Genomic DNA, 15,029 nt, shown 5'->3' with positions numbered 1-15,029 from the left:
AATGTTATGAGGTCAAAACCATCTCTAATCGGCATACAGTGTTCTCAAAAGTTGTAAAGTGCTAATAATATGTTCAACTAGTGGTATTTATTTTGATTTTCGTTTTTCCGAATTCTCGTTAGAATTTTTTGAAGATAAAAAATAGCCAAAAAACACAAATTCCACTTGAGGCACATCCTAATTTTTTCCAAATTGGATGAAAATTTGTCTGGTAGTTTGTTTCAGTATTGCAATCAAGACTAGGGGGTGACTGGTTGAATCCCAGACATTTCGATTTTTGTGAAATGGTCTAGTATTTATGCTCGGGGGATTCGGCATATTTCAACAGCCTACTTTATGGCAAGACAAATTTTGCCGAGGCCACTAGTTAAGTATAAATACTTGAATATTTTGAATGTTTTCGCACCATTGCTTTGTTTTAGGTTATATTCTCACGCTCACACTGATACTCATTAGCGTAGCTAGGATTATTTTCTGGAGGGGGGCTAGGGGGTGTTCTACCAAAGTTGTTTTTTGTCGGTCGAAAAAATCAAGATTTCCATACATTTCGTAGTTTCAACAGATTTGTATTGATTTTATTTATTTGTTATTTTGCTTCATTTCGCGGCACATCAGTGATATTTGTGAATTTCAATTCTCGGTAAGAAAAAGATTCATTCTTTTTGTAATCCAGTCAAAAATTCCTCAAGTTTTCTAGCAAAAATTCATAACGAATCCTTTGTGATTCTTCCACGAATTATTCAATTAATCAACCATGTTCTGAAGTGATTCGTACGAGAGTTCCTACAGGAATTTCTTCATGAATTATTTTCGTACTTTTCAGTGCTTTCTCCATGAATACCTTTGCCAGTTTCCACTGAATTTGTCCTGGGATTCTCACGAAAAATCATTCCCAGACTTTCTGATCACACCAGAAAATTTCTCGAAGAATCTCTATAGAATTGCTTAAAAAATCTCTTGAAGAATTCCGCCAGATAATGCTTAGAATTTTTTTAATCATTTCTCCTTGAAGGTCCTCTTCGTACTTAGTACATATTAAGTCCAATTGTTCGTTTAAAGTATCATCCAGTTGTTCATTAATGAATTGTTTAGGATTTTCAAGATTTCTCCAAAAAATCTCCATCACCAAGCAAGGATTCATTCCACGAACTCTTCAGAGAGTTCGCCAACAGTTTTTCTACCTTCACTTATGAAGTTCCTTTTAAAGTTTTTCTAAGAACATTACCGAAGATGTTTTATGGTAAAATTCGTAACGTCAGATTTTAATGAACTTAAATTTTAAAACTTAGAACTTTTGTATTACTTTGAAAATTTGTTGGGGAATTCCTGATGAACTTTCAGAAATCAGGAACTATACGCATAAAAATCTGCAATTTGTCAAAACTCCCATAATTTGGTAAATGGTACAACCAAAGATAATTAATAATCTTTTCTCTAGAGGTTAGTTAAAACCTCTCTGATGAATTTACAAATAAAACAAATTTCTCAAGAAATTCCATCAGAATCTGCTTTAGAAATTATCCTTGAAATCTATTTTCCCTTTTCTTCTGGTTTTCTAGAATTGTATCAGAATGCCTCTAGAAATTTAGCCATCGTATAGTAAATAAACTTAACCCATATCCGCCCAGCGTCCTAAAAATACCGTCGATGGGGGTGACAATGGGTCTGGGGGGTGAGATTGGGTCAAAACGGAAAAATATGATTTATGAAATATTTCAGCTAATAACGGTGATATTACTAAAATTTATAATTCATATGTTAGGGAACATATTATTACACATAATTCATCACAATATACATTTTTAAAAATAGTAGTTTTTGTTTACTGTATCAATAAACTTGTGTGTTGAAATTGGATAAAATTTACAACATTAAATTTCTCCTGTGCAAAGTATCACGCATGTACTATAACCTCTACCATTATATTTGTAGAAGGTTTAAAGTCTTTTCATTACACTTCACACGTATTTTCCGGAATGTATTTGATTTTTCAACAAAAAAATTATTTTTTTCGGTACGGTGTCTAAAACATCAAAAATGGGGGTGAGATTGGGTCAAGCAAGAACGACAGTAAATGAAATTGCAAGTCCACTTTTTTGACATTTTACGGTGCCGGTAGTTCTCTTTTTCATTAAGATGTGTTTATTCTTTCTAAATACAGCATCTCTGAAACATCAAACTAGTCTACTTGAGGATTCCTTACATTGAATAACAATGCAACGCATTTTGACAACTTCTCAATCCAGCAACTGTGTTTCGTGCGCAGAATCATCGTAAAATTTTATCAAATGGATTGTTTTTTTTTTTTATTTAATTATTTATCAGTGTTTCCATATTATAGAAGCATCTCCTGGAAGTACAAATGAGTTGGAACACTGAAATATCGTGATTATGACATCAACATCTGCCTGAAATGTATTGATCGTGGAATGTCGCTCCGAAATTTAACTATTTGCGAAGAATTTAAATAATCACTGTTTCAGTACACCTTTTAGGAAACTCAATAGGCTTCATGGCAATGGGGATGAGACTTTGAAGACAATTGGAGGGAAAAAAAATATGTAAACTTGACGATGAATGATGTGTTTACATATTTTTTTCTCATAGCTCTTCAATTTTTTGGTATAATCGTTCTTTTACGTGGGTTTATCATACTTGTGAAACATCTTAGATATCTTTTCATCTTGTTTGCATCGTATTTCATCAATATTCTTCAGCTGTGAATGGTTTTGCAACCATATTATCAAAAACAACTTATTTCAATTACAGTGACCCAATGTCACCCCTCTATGGGGTGCGATTGGGTCATTTTTCATTCACTTGTGGTGCCGCTGTGAATAAATATTTTTCTTTAATGTTTTGAACAGTTGTTAATGTACCATCAAAGTACATACACACCAAATTTGAAGTTTATTGGAGTTAAATTGCAATAGTTATTCAATAAATAATTCGTACACATCCCTTTTTGACCCATTGTCACCCCCAACGACGGTAGGACAGAAGCCCCGAACGCCCAGCGACAGTACTTGTAGTGCAAATATCTTGAAAATAAAGAGGTTTACGAGAAAACTGTCTTCTGCAAAGTTGATCACAGGACTGCTGACTTCCACTTAGTAACTATTTTAATTCAAAATTAACTCCCCAGGTGGCGCATAAACGCCAACAAATGTTGCATATGTAAGCAACATATGAAACAACTTTCCGATGTACAAAAATTTGCTTCGTTTATATCTCAGTCCAGCGATAAGATACAAAATTGGTGTCTTCGACAAAGTTGAACAACTAAATAATACCGATTTGCATAGAACCTTATAAATTCGGAAAACACTAACGTCATCTTGGCTAGTGAGCCAAAACTTTGTTTGCTTAGATCTTAGTCCCGTTATGAGATACAAAATTGGTGTCGTCGATAGAGTTGATCAACTAAATGAGACCTATTCGCCTAAAACCTCATTAGTTCGGAAAACACTCAAAAGATGGCGCTAATGGTCGAACATTTTGATTGTTTATATCTATGTTCAGTGACGAGATACAACGTTGGTGTCTTCGACAAATGTGTTTAACTGAATGAGATCTAGTCACCCGAACACTTATTAGATCGGTAAACATTGACTACCGTGATGAATCAAAATCCGGACAGTATCAATATCCGGACACTCTGATAATATTAAATAATTGAACGTAAAATTAAATATAATTCTGCCTGTTTTTAACCATATTAAGTATTTATGATACTTCTGATCATTTTTCTGATAGTTGTAATCTAGTTATCATTGCCAAATAATCAATAAACATGCAAAATAAATATGCCGCTCCGTCTGGACGTCATTTTTTCGCATTGTTATTTTATTCGGTAAAAGTGTTGACAAACGCAGGTCGAGTGATTTTCTTGTGATAATGTGTTTCATTTGTATTGTTAGTGGAGTGATTGAAACGGAATTAGACTCAAAACGATAGTTTTATGATTCGGGGTTTGATGTCCCCGTGGAATATGGTGAAAATGTGTACTAAGAGGTGTGATAAAAGGGTGTCCGGAATTATGGCCAAATGTTTTGAATCCGGACATTGCTTTAGAAACCCTAGTTGAATCAAAATTAACGGATGTAAAATTAGTGGTAATAAAGGAAAACTTGTTAAACAGCTACAGAAGGCATTATGAGTGAAAACAAAGTGGTTTTTACGGAAAAACTGTGTGAATCTATCATTACTACCATAGAACCATAGAAGTGCATAGCAGGTAATTCAAATACAAACAATACTCATTTGTCGTCTATTTGAAGCACTGTGGGTCGCAAAACTGCTTTATATTGTATGATATATGATGTGGAATTTGAATTCAATACAATTTTTGTGAATTTTGTGCAAATAGTTCAAGTTTTAACAAATTTCCGGATTTCGATTCAATAGTGTCCGGATTTAAAGACACCACCTACTTCAGGTGTCCAGATTTAAGGACAAGACATGCTTCATCATTTTAACGATTTTCATGGTAAAATCGTAAATTTTAAGGAAAAATGTATCACCTACATTAAAATCTGATTAGAAGTTGCTCATTTAGTAACAGAACTTTGATTGTTTACCCATGATTCTCATCAAAAATACAATTTGAACATTTGTCGCTGCTTAAGTGTCCGGGTATTGATGCATCACGGTAGATGGCGCTAGTGGGAAAAGATTTTATTTTGCTAATATCTCAGTCAAGTGATTAGATACAATGTTTGTATCTTGAACAATGTTGAACAACTAAATAAATCCTATTCGCCTTAAACCTTATATTAAACATATCATTTGTTAAAATCTCAATCCAGTGATTGGATACAAAGTTAATGTCTTTGACAAAGTTAAAGAACCAAATGAGACCTATTCGCCTGGAAACTTATTACTTCGGAAATCACCTAAATGATACGTCCATAAAATACGTCACGCAAAGTTTTGCCATATTCATCCTCCTCAAGTTTCCTCTATATCACACTTTTTGTATGGATTTCAATTTTTATAGGAGTAGTCACGTTTCTTTGTAACCCCCTCCTTCCTCCTCTGCATGGAACGTAATTTATGAATAACCCCTCACCAGCAGGATTCGAAGGCAAGAGACATTTCAAAAACAAGTTTCTTTCCAGTTCTTGAATAGTTCGGGGATTCTGGAATTAGTTTTCTAATAAATAGTAGACATCGAAGGAATGGATGTCCACCATCAACAGGAATTCGTATTGAAAATCCCAAAATATTATTTGACTAACTTCTAAAAGATTTGCAAAAGTTCTGAAGCCACTCTTCGATATTCCTTGAGGAGGTTGTTATACTTAAATCATTTAAAGAATATCGAAAATTTTTTTGAACAGATGAAATCAATCCAATAATTTATGAAATAATAAGTTTTCTTGGAAAAATACAGTTAAAGCAGTATTTGTGTTCTTGCGAAAGTACTTTAAAAAAAAAGAATCATTATAAAAGGAAGATTTTAATGCTGGAATAAAACACTATGGTCGATTGTGTTAAATTTTTTCACATCAGGTTAAATTTCTGCCATTCATCTGAAAAAGAACTTGGCCATGGCAGAATTCTTTGTAAGTTAAGCCTTATTTTTCGACAAAAATTCCCGCTATGTATTGTCGAGTTCTGTTTGACCTTGATGCTTGCTCCTACGGGGGCCAGCGACGAGAGCAGGATCAAAAGTGGCATGATCGGTTAGTTCGGTTAGAGTAAGTTGAAAGTGCCGCGATCGGTTAGTTCTGTTTGATCTTTCGACCTTGACGCTTGCTCCTCCGGGGGCCAGTGACGAGGGCAGGATCAAACATGTCGCGCGTCGGTCTAGTAAGTGAAAAAGTGGCGTGATCGGTTAGTCTTTTTTGATCCTTTGACCTTGACGCTTGCTGCTGGGCAGTGCGTCAAGAAAGCCAAGTTTTTTTTTCCTTTTCGGGTCGCGCGCCTTTTTTTTTTCTGAGTGCTTTTATATAGCCGAGCAAACGAGTGAGGCTGAGAGTGGATTGTGGCTGCGCAGTGAAGGATAAAGGATCAATTGGTGAGCTCGTTTCTTGCTACTATTTCTAATCTATAAAATATGTATGACTGCACATTTAATCGTTACAATTGTGGGACGTAAATATGAATTTTCAACAAACTATGAATTGTTCGTCACTGAGAGTGTCGACACAAACTCTGATTCATGAATTATTTATGTTTCACATTTTTTTTTATTTTCAGAACACCCCTTTTTACCTTTATTTTTGTAATTAAATAAAAAAAAACTTTGAATGGTTCGACACTACAAGTGTAGACTTACGAAAGGTTCACTTTATTCAACAAACTTTGGATGGTTCGCCACTGTAAGTGTCGGCATAAGAATAAGAGTGTTCTATGATGTCCCAACCAATCAAGTTTTTTGTTTCTTTTCAAATGAGTAAAATATAATAACACATGCTTTCGTCCTGACAGCTGTAGGAATGTTACATTTAGGTATTTGTTCAACAAACTTTGAATGGTTCGTCACCTCAAGTGTCGGCATAATTTTCCACTACATAGAAATTGTTCATATCAAATGAAAATATTATATTTACAAATAAGCATGTATATATCTCACAAATCATTATTTATCATGGTCTAATCGCTTATCAAAGTGAATCCTGTGACCCAACGATCCTTCCCATTAACAAACATCCCTCCCAGTAACCTTTGTGGAGATGCAGAGGCAAACACGGTCTCCAAATAGCAAAGGTTACACACTAACATTCCTTCCCCCAATCCCACCTGACTGCAAGGACGTGGCCGGCGCCGTTATTGACCCTGTATAAATAGAGGCACTGAATTATGCACATTGAAGAAGATTATGGCCAATCCCAGCCAAACTTCTAGTTGATTCTTTGTGCATTTTCACTGACTTCGGTCAATCACGGAATAGCAACCATTGATATGTGTAGTCAGTCTAAGCTAAGCTAAGCTAAACTAAAATTCCCGCTATGTATTGTCTGAGAAATTCCTTTAGTAATGTTGTCTATTTTTTTTTCGGACATAATACACGAGTTGAACTTAATGTATTTCTTCAGTGAATCATCAATCATAATCACGGGATACCTCAAGTAGGGTATCCTTAAAAACATGAGAAATCAGAATGCAGTGAAAATGAAGCATTATTTGGATTATTCAGAAAAACACGAATTTAGGAAATCAAATTTCAAGGATATTACTTTTTTGCAATGGAGTTGTCGAAAAATTGCGCTTATCGCATACAACAAGAAGCTAGTTCTAACAGTGACCAATCGATCAAAAGCCGAACGGTTAAGCGCGATTCATCGAAGTCAGAACCGTCTCACTTATGCTTTGTAAGACAAGCGAGATGTTCTCACTATAGTGGTATAACATAAAATAACGTAACTATTGAAGAGATTTTTGTCAATAACAAGAATCTTGTACATTGATTAAAAAGGTTTTGCTTCATGTTAAACTGTTTTTTTATTCAAAAATTCTGGGGGAGGGGGCTGGATGACTCTGGAGGGGGCCAGGCCTATACGCCAATGCTGATACTGCTACAAAACTTGTACTAAGCACTGTTCATTTTATAAAGTGGACACCTTGTGCATGCTGTATCTTTCTTATTAATCAATGAAATTTCAATCGGTTTTTTGCACATCGTTCGACTAGTATTGTACAATGTTGTAATAATAAAAATTCTCCAAAATAATTAAATTTCACACGAATATGGAACAACGATTAGATCGGTCGATTTTTTGAGGTTATCAAAATCAATGATTGTAAGAAATTGGCTGGAAAATTCGATAATTTATATGTTCTATTTTCAAAAAAGGCTTGTTCTTCGAAAGCATCATCAATCAGAAGCCTGATGGAAAAAATCAAGTTATTTTTGGAGCAACAATTTTACAGGTATAATAAAATCAATTTTCCCGTATATTTTTAAAGAATTTTTTTTTAAATTTGATGGGAATTGATATGAGTAGAATTTTTTGTGTAAAAGTACGTCCTGACGGAAGTCCTAATATAGTATTAATATGAAAAATAACTTACGCCTTCATAGAGTTACTTAGTAAGTACCCACGTCACATTCAAAGCACAACAGAAACACAATTGCTTTATTCTTAGAAGACCTATCAAAGTACATTGACAATCATCAAAATTGGCAACACTGCTGTAATAAAATCGATTTTATTTTCCACATATTATTTTCATAATATGTTATTCTGAGATTACCAATTGAAAAATTCGGAGAAAATTGTTCACAATTTGCTGTAGATCGATAAATATGCGTACATGATTTTAAAAGTATGAGACTTTTTAGTAAAACTACCATAAACAGTAAAATTTATACTTAAGACTGTGGTTTATCTCACGATTTAGCTTTCGTTTATACTAATATAGTTTCTTTAGTAGATCTTTAATAGATTACCGTTTGTAACAATAAGACTGTTAGTTTGTAAGTTTTTGTTTTTCCTATTATTATTATTTGCATGTCGTCCGTTTTCAAATTTAAATTAAACAGAATGCCTTACACATACTCCTAGATTTAGTACACTTTATTACCACAGTACACTACACGAAAACCTGCAGGAAGAAATAGGACAGTTAGAGTTCAGTGGAGGAAAAAAAAAAGATGAACAGACTACCCAACGGTAGAGGGAGTAGGGAACGAAGAAGGATTGAGTCGTTCTATTTCCTACGAAGATCTAATTCAAAGCGGACGTTAGAAGTGATCAGGAAGATTAAAGAAATATTACCAGGAGTTGAGAAGTTGAAGATATTTGTAGAAGGAGGATTTAAGTAAGATTAGCTGAAGCTAATAAGTGAAGTGAGGAGCATTGATGCGAATCAGGTATGCTTGTGCCTATAACCTAAAAGGTTAGACCTTAAACAGGAATATTTATGTATTTAGGGCCCGTGTAGTTTTATCCCGCAAACTACGAACGAGTTCTAGGGCAAGTGAACCTAGTTGGTTCTTCCCCAAACCCCAAGCGACCGAAACCACAGAACTCCTTGGCCGACGTTCCGGTTCCGAAGGACAGCAAAGCCGCGTGGACGGAACCCCTAGGACGGGTAGGTCCTAGTAGTTGAGTCCAACGTACGTCCATTTCCAGTACCCGTTCGGCGATTCCACGCTGCCACCTCCACCGAAAGAGTTCCGCAGTCTACCGTACCACCATCCCTCCAGAGATCCCGAGCATACCGGCCGGTTAAGTAAAATTATAATTAATAACCACACTACACTATACACCCACCCACACAGTTATGTACATTTAGGTCAATATAAAAGTAAAATTGTGAACCACTACAGTTTTCATTACACCCATCCCAATATCCGAGGTCTGATTAGCCTACTAGAGAACTCCAGCCGACCTTGAGACCAGAGGGGTGCTCCAGATCGCGCTAGCCAAGAAAAGAGGTCCTTGACGCACCCAACCTCAAAAGGCAGGCCGTTGCTTAGCCAAGCTTGCCGAGGTCTTTGTCCTGGTAACCCACGTGTTGCCCAACCTAGCAGTAACAAGATAAAGAATGGTGTATCAGCAAATTTGACCATAAATGGGTAAATCACTAAAGTTACCTAATGTCATAGAATGGTGGAATATAATTGATATTTTTAAAGCTTTACCTTTAGTAGAATAGTAAAGGATACAAACATACAATTTGTTCATAAAAATAAGGATTTTTGTTTTGCGAAAAATAATGTTAAACTTTGACGGACAACTTTTTTTAAGAGTTTTTGGAAAAACTATTTATCTCTTCAACCAAAAGCATTTTCAAAGATTTTATATTTTCATAGCATTTTAGAATAATAGGTCAACGATACACAGAAAACCAATTACGATTTTATCAATAAATAAAAAAGATATAGCATAAACAAAGTGTCCACTTTATAAAATGAACAGTCCTTACACGTACACGAACACAAGTAAACTTGTTAATTGCAAAAATAATTTCAAAATGGTTTTCTGTCATCCAAAAATTCATTGTATCTCCACCTTAAATCATAAACTATTACCCGAGCAAGTGGAAAAGGTTGAATAAAATCTTAATTTGTTGTTCTAAAGTAATTGCTGACGAACATAATCAGATATTGGTTTGTGGGAGATAAGATATGGTCGGCGTTAAGTGAGAGGGGACCAAGTGCAAAACTTGGGAAAATTGAACTATTCTCTCATTAGATGCGAAATTACCTTACCTCCGTTTCACTTTTACCAGATATAATAAATGCTGTAAACTGTGAGAAATATGTAAAAAATTTACTTTGGATGATCAATAAAAATCGATAATTGTGTGCAGTCAGAGAGGACCATGTGCGTATTACCATAACAGTGAAAATGATCAGCGCGCTGAGAAATGCGAGAAAAGGAAAACATTTCAAGAGATTTGTCAGATTTTACGACATCGAATGATTCATCTACTTAACCATCAATAGAAATTTATAAATATTACTCAATTCGATGCACTTGATTTTGATTTTTGACCATTTTCCTTATTTGGATGGGTGGTCAGAAATTGCAACAATTACTGTGCAGACAGAGCGGACCAAGTGTTGAAAAGCACTAAACTGATTGATTATTGCGTTTTTGAGTCAATTTCAAAGTCCGATAGAAGTTTATGGTAGTTCTATGGTGTATGTATGGAATGTGCTAGAACCCGCTTGTTGGACCAGTATATTTTGGTCGGTATTCAAGATTTTCGCTTGGTCCACTCTGATTGAACACAAATTTAAATATTGCTGGTCTCCAATGCAATGACCCTGCAATACCTTAATTTTCAAGCTATCGTAATGCCACTGATTTCGGTATTGACGATATGGATTATTGAAGAATTCACGATACTGGTGTCGATGGGTCTTGATAATCTGCTTATCTTAGAGATATGCACCCAGTTTGACCATTGAAGCATTAAATGATTATTATTTTCCTAGAAATTGTTCAGTCAGAGTGAACCAACTTACTGAACAGTGATCTTTAGTTCAGTCAGAGTGGACCAAGTACATATAATCCATCAAAAACTCGTTCTATCAGAGGTTTTTAATTATGATTTTTCATGAATATCACTTCACATGATATTGTTTGAAAGTAACACAAAGATGTGTAAAAATATTGAACCGGAATTTAAACGAGTTTAAAAACTACAGAGCTTTAGACTTTAAAACCATTTTTCTCAAAATATGAAAAATGTCACTTGGTTCACGCTGACTTAACGCCGACCATATAAAAGATCGAAAAATTTCAAAAATTAGTTGAACCATATTTAGATATTATAAGATCAAATCAATATCTGGCCATTGATCAACAAATAAATATCAAAATATGATCTGACGGACGACCAAGAATAAAAAAAAAAGTCGACAATCAGTATCGAACCCTCGACCTTTGTATCTTTGAGAGTTGCCATATTAGGAAGATCATTAGGTGTATGGGACTTAAAAGGATAAAGAAAATGATTTTTTATCTATGTTTTTGAATCATTTCAGACATAGATATGAATGTAGTTTTATCATGTAAATGTTAAATGTTGCGACAAACGGTGTACACGTAAGGCTTGGCACGCTGTATCTGACTTCCTCCCCCCTTGGAGCGTGACGTAATTTGAGAATGATCCCTTATAGCTATTACTGGCAATATGTCCAAAAACCGGTGCTTCTACCCTATTAGTATTTTTTTTGTTCGAGAACCAAGAAGGTTAAAATGAATTTACCTTAATTATTTTACGATACATAAATTTTCCCATAATTTGTTTCGTTCTAGTCCAGGCAGCGTTACGTTCTCCCTGACCGCAGCAGTCGTCAGCACCGAAATCTCTATCTCCGAGCATGGCTTCCGAGTCAACTCGTTACAGGGCGGTCCGACACAGGCCCTGCAGGAAATCCTCGGCCAGGTGCTGCCGATGCGCAAAATGATGAAACAATTACGGCTGGCCGCCGTCGACCTCTTTCCGGAAGACGACGCCTTCAACTATTCGGAGGGTTCCTGCGAGAAGAATCCCATCATGGAGTCGCATCTTTACGACTGCATAGGCCTGCTGGCGCTGACACATAATTTTTCCTGGTCCAGATGGAATCTGTTGTCGGGCTGTCGGATGTGCGTTCTGCTGATGCGTGAAATTATCGAACATCGCCGGATTCCAATCCACTCGACGTTGCTGGTGACCCCACTGAAGGCGTGAGTATTGCAGCAGCTATTCTACTGGCCTTTATTAAATTAATCCAAACTGTGGAACGTGTGATGGGTTCCGGGCCATTCCAATGCATATAGTAATTGTATGTGCCATGCGGAATAGTTTTCAGTTCGTTAGCACGACATTATTGAATGTGGGTCACACATATTCAAATTTCAGTTGCCGTCCCATCTCCACAATTTAGGACACACATTATGCATGAGATCGTTCTAATTCCTTCGTATGAAAACGACCAACCGGATAGGTAGGATACAAAAGAATATTTAAACCATTTTGTTGAAACTAAGTTTGTGCTCAGCTTGAGATTTTCCTGGTGCCAAGAAAATCTTTTGGGAAAGCTAATTTGGATAGAACTGAACTAGTACTATTCAGTGATGGTTTGAAAATTTCATCATTTATGAAAATACATATTAGAGGCAATCCATTTGTGAGTAATTTCGCACGTCTACCTCTAACAGAAAATGGATTTGGATTCATCACATTAATAAACAACCTGACGAATAGTAAGCGAACCGAGAGAATGCGTATTTTGCGGTTGTGCTAAGCAACGCCGGCTTTTTGCCAAGCAAACGGTTCAAGTATGGCTTACATATTGTCGAGCCCATCGTCGATGTCAACAGCAAGTGGATTATGAAACTGTCTGAATATCTGTTCCACTTCCTGTCGCCACACTGTGATGGCAAAGCGAACAAAGCAGCACTGAAAATTGAAAAAACCAAAATGAGCGTCGGGAATGGAGCAATTTCGCAGGCATCATAGCAAGCCGTTATGTTTTTCCCGTGAAAAACATTCCATTTCCTCTATACCTGACAATAGACCGGCTGAACCATTTTGCTGGAATTGAGGGGAAATCGAATTGACATTCCCGATCAAAGAAGGAGGGTCAGCGTGTTTAAGCAACAGTTAGATGTAGACGGATTTACAATCAACTCTCCAACACTCGTTATTTAAGGGACCATCGAGTTAGGAAGGTTAGAGCTACAGATCACAAAACCAGTGCTACTTCATTCGAAGAGATCATCGAGTTAGCCATGGAAGCCAACTTTTACAATGGTTCTCTAACTCGATACCGAATATCGAGTAAGGAAAGATGACTCTACTTAAAACATGCAAAATTTTGTATAGTAAATCTGAGATTATGACTGATTGTTTATTTGTCGTTCCTCTTCTTCTTCTTCTCTGCTCTGACTCGTTCAATATTAAAAAGACCATCGAGATCCTAGGGACCAACGAGGAAGCCATGAAAACAAACTTTTACTATGGTTCATTAACTCGATATCGAGATACGAAATATCGAGTAAGGGAGAGCTGACTGTATATTTAACATGAAAATTTCCTCTAATTCCAAAAAAAATGAGTGCCATAACCAACATTGACTGATGTTTCCTCTTTGAAGCAGCTCGTATTGCGTTTACAATGTAACGCATCCCAGATTCCAAGAAGCCCAAACCGGCAACACAAGGAAAGTCTCGTCAAATCAAATCAAACTGTTATGCAAGACAGGATTTTGAAGTCCTCTCTAGTGCAGTGTACCGGAAGGTTTGTGCTGATCTTCGTAATTATGCAGCAATTAAGGATGAAAACACTCACGAGTAGGAGTGACAACGATTGCATAATTTTCGCACAGAAGGGTGGCTTAATAAAGGCACAGTTGAAAATGGTAAAAGTGTCATAATTAAGTCTGATTATATGTGACGACTAATATGGCAAGATTAAAAAAAAAAGTTACCTAATCTATATAAATAAAAATGGAATGGTGTTTGTATGTCACGAAATGGCTCGAGAACGGGCTATAGGATTTTAAAAAATCGCTCATATTTATATTCCTGAAGTGTTCCGACGTGTTTGTGTGTATAAAAAGTTTAGGATATTCAGCGGGAATGGTGAAAAAACGGGAGTGAACGGAACTGTCATTTTGTATGGGACGTTCACAGCGTTTTTCGGCAGCCTACTTGATGGCAGGACGAAGTTTGCCGGGACCACTAGTTGTAAATATTCTTGAAAATAAGTTTTTCGTTGCCCTTCTAATTCTTATATCTTTGAAGTAGTGTACATTAATCGACCGGGAAATTTGTTATTACTTGTATCATCAATGGCAGGGGCAAGTTGAATGGAAAGCCCTGAATAAATTGCTAAATAACTCTTGGATATCTTCAGTGCGCATCGTACCTTCGTGCTGTGCGTACACGAATTCTCTCTGCTCTTGGAAGTTTTCTTAAAAACTACCTAAAGCAATAAAACAGTACTTTTCAGTGCTACAAAAACAGTACTTTTCAGTGCTAAAATTAAAAACGGTACTTTTCAGTGTTACTAAAACAGTACTTTTCAGTACTATTTTTTCTACTATTGATCCCTTTACGATCCTTGTTTGGACCCGTGCCTTCGATTTTTCGTTGGACCCGTTGGCGAAAGCTAGCGGTGGTAATCCTTCTTGGACACCGTCTTGGGAAAAAACCTTTCGAAGGTCACGTCTTCTTTCGTTTATTAATTAAACATGGTATCAACAACAAACAAAAGGAAGGGTGAATCTCTGAATTCACTACTTCCTTCCAAAAAAGTGGGTTTTAAAACTGTCACTACACGTGGCAAGAATGGAAGAAAGGACGCTTCCCCGGAATGCGAACTTTCTTCCAAGGGTGAAATGAATAATTGTATCGAAATGAGCAATCAGTTCGATGCTCTAGACAAATTTTCCGAACACCAAATCGAAGCAGCCTCTAGCCCAGGCTCTTTGATTCAAGTGAGGAAGCAAAGAGTGCCGCCTATCGTGGTCAGTTGTTCCGAATTTGGGGGATTTAGGCAGGAGATCTTGAACTCCATTAGGGGGTCGGTGCCAAAAGTGGGGTCATGGTACAAAAAATTGTCGCATGGATGCT

At 36.3% G+C, this 15,029-nt stretch overlaps 1 protein-coding gene across 1 annotated transcript in view; it reads left to right on the top strand.

Annotated features, from left to right (window-relative positions):
- LOC5568566 (protein CASC1) overlaps positions 1–15,029 on the top strand; it is an 88,556-nt gene that overhangs the window by 49,412 nt on the left and 24,115 nt on the right. Inside the window, exon 8 of the mRNA XM_021850110.1 lies at positions 11,724–12,137. Within this exon, the coding sequence (XP_021705802.1) occupies positions 11,724–12,137 (414 nt within the window). The remainder of the gene's footprint in view (positions 1–11,723; positions 12,138–15,029) is intronic.

The sequence above is a fragment of the Aedes aegypti genome, chromosome 3 (genome assembly GCF_002204515.2).
Source record: "Aedes aegypti strain LVP_AGWG chromosome 3, AaegL5.0 Primary Assembly, whole genome shotgun sequence".
Taxonomy (NCBI): Eukaryota; Metazoa; Arthropoda; class Insecta; order Diptera; family Culicidae; genus Aedes; species Aedes aegypti.
Note: the sequence above shows the minus strand (reverse complement) of the source record. Positions and strands in the feature narration are given on the sequence as shown.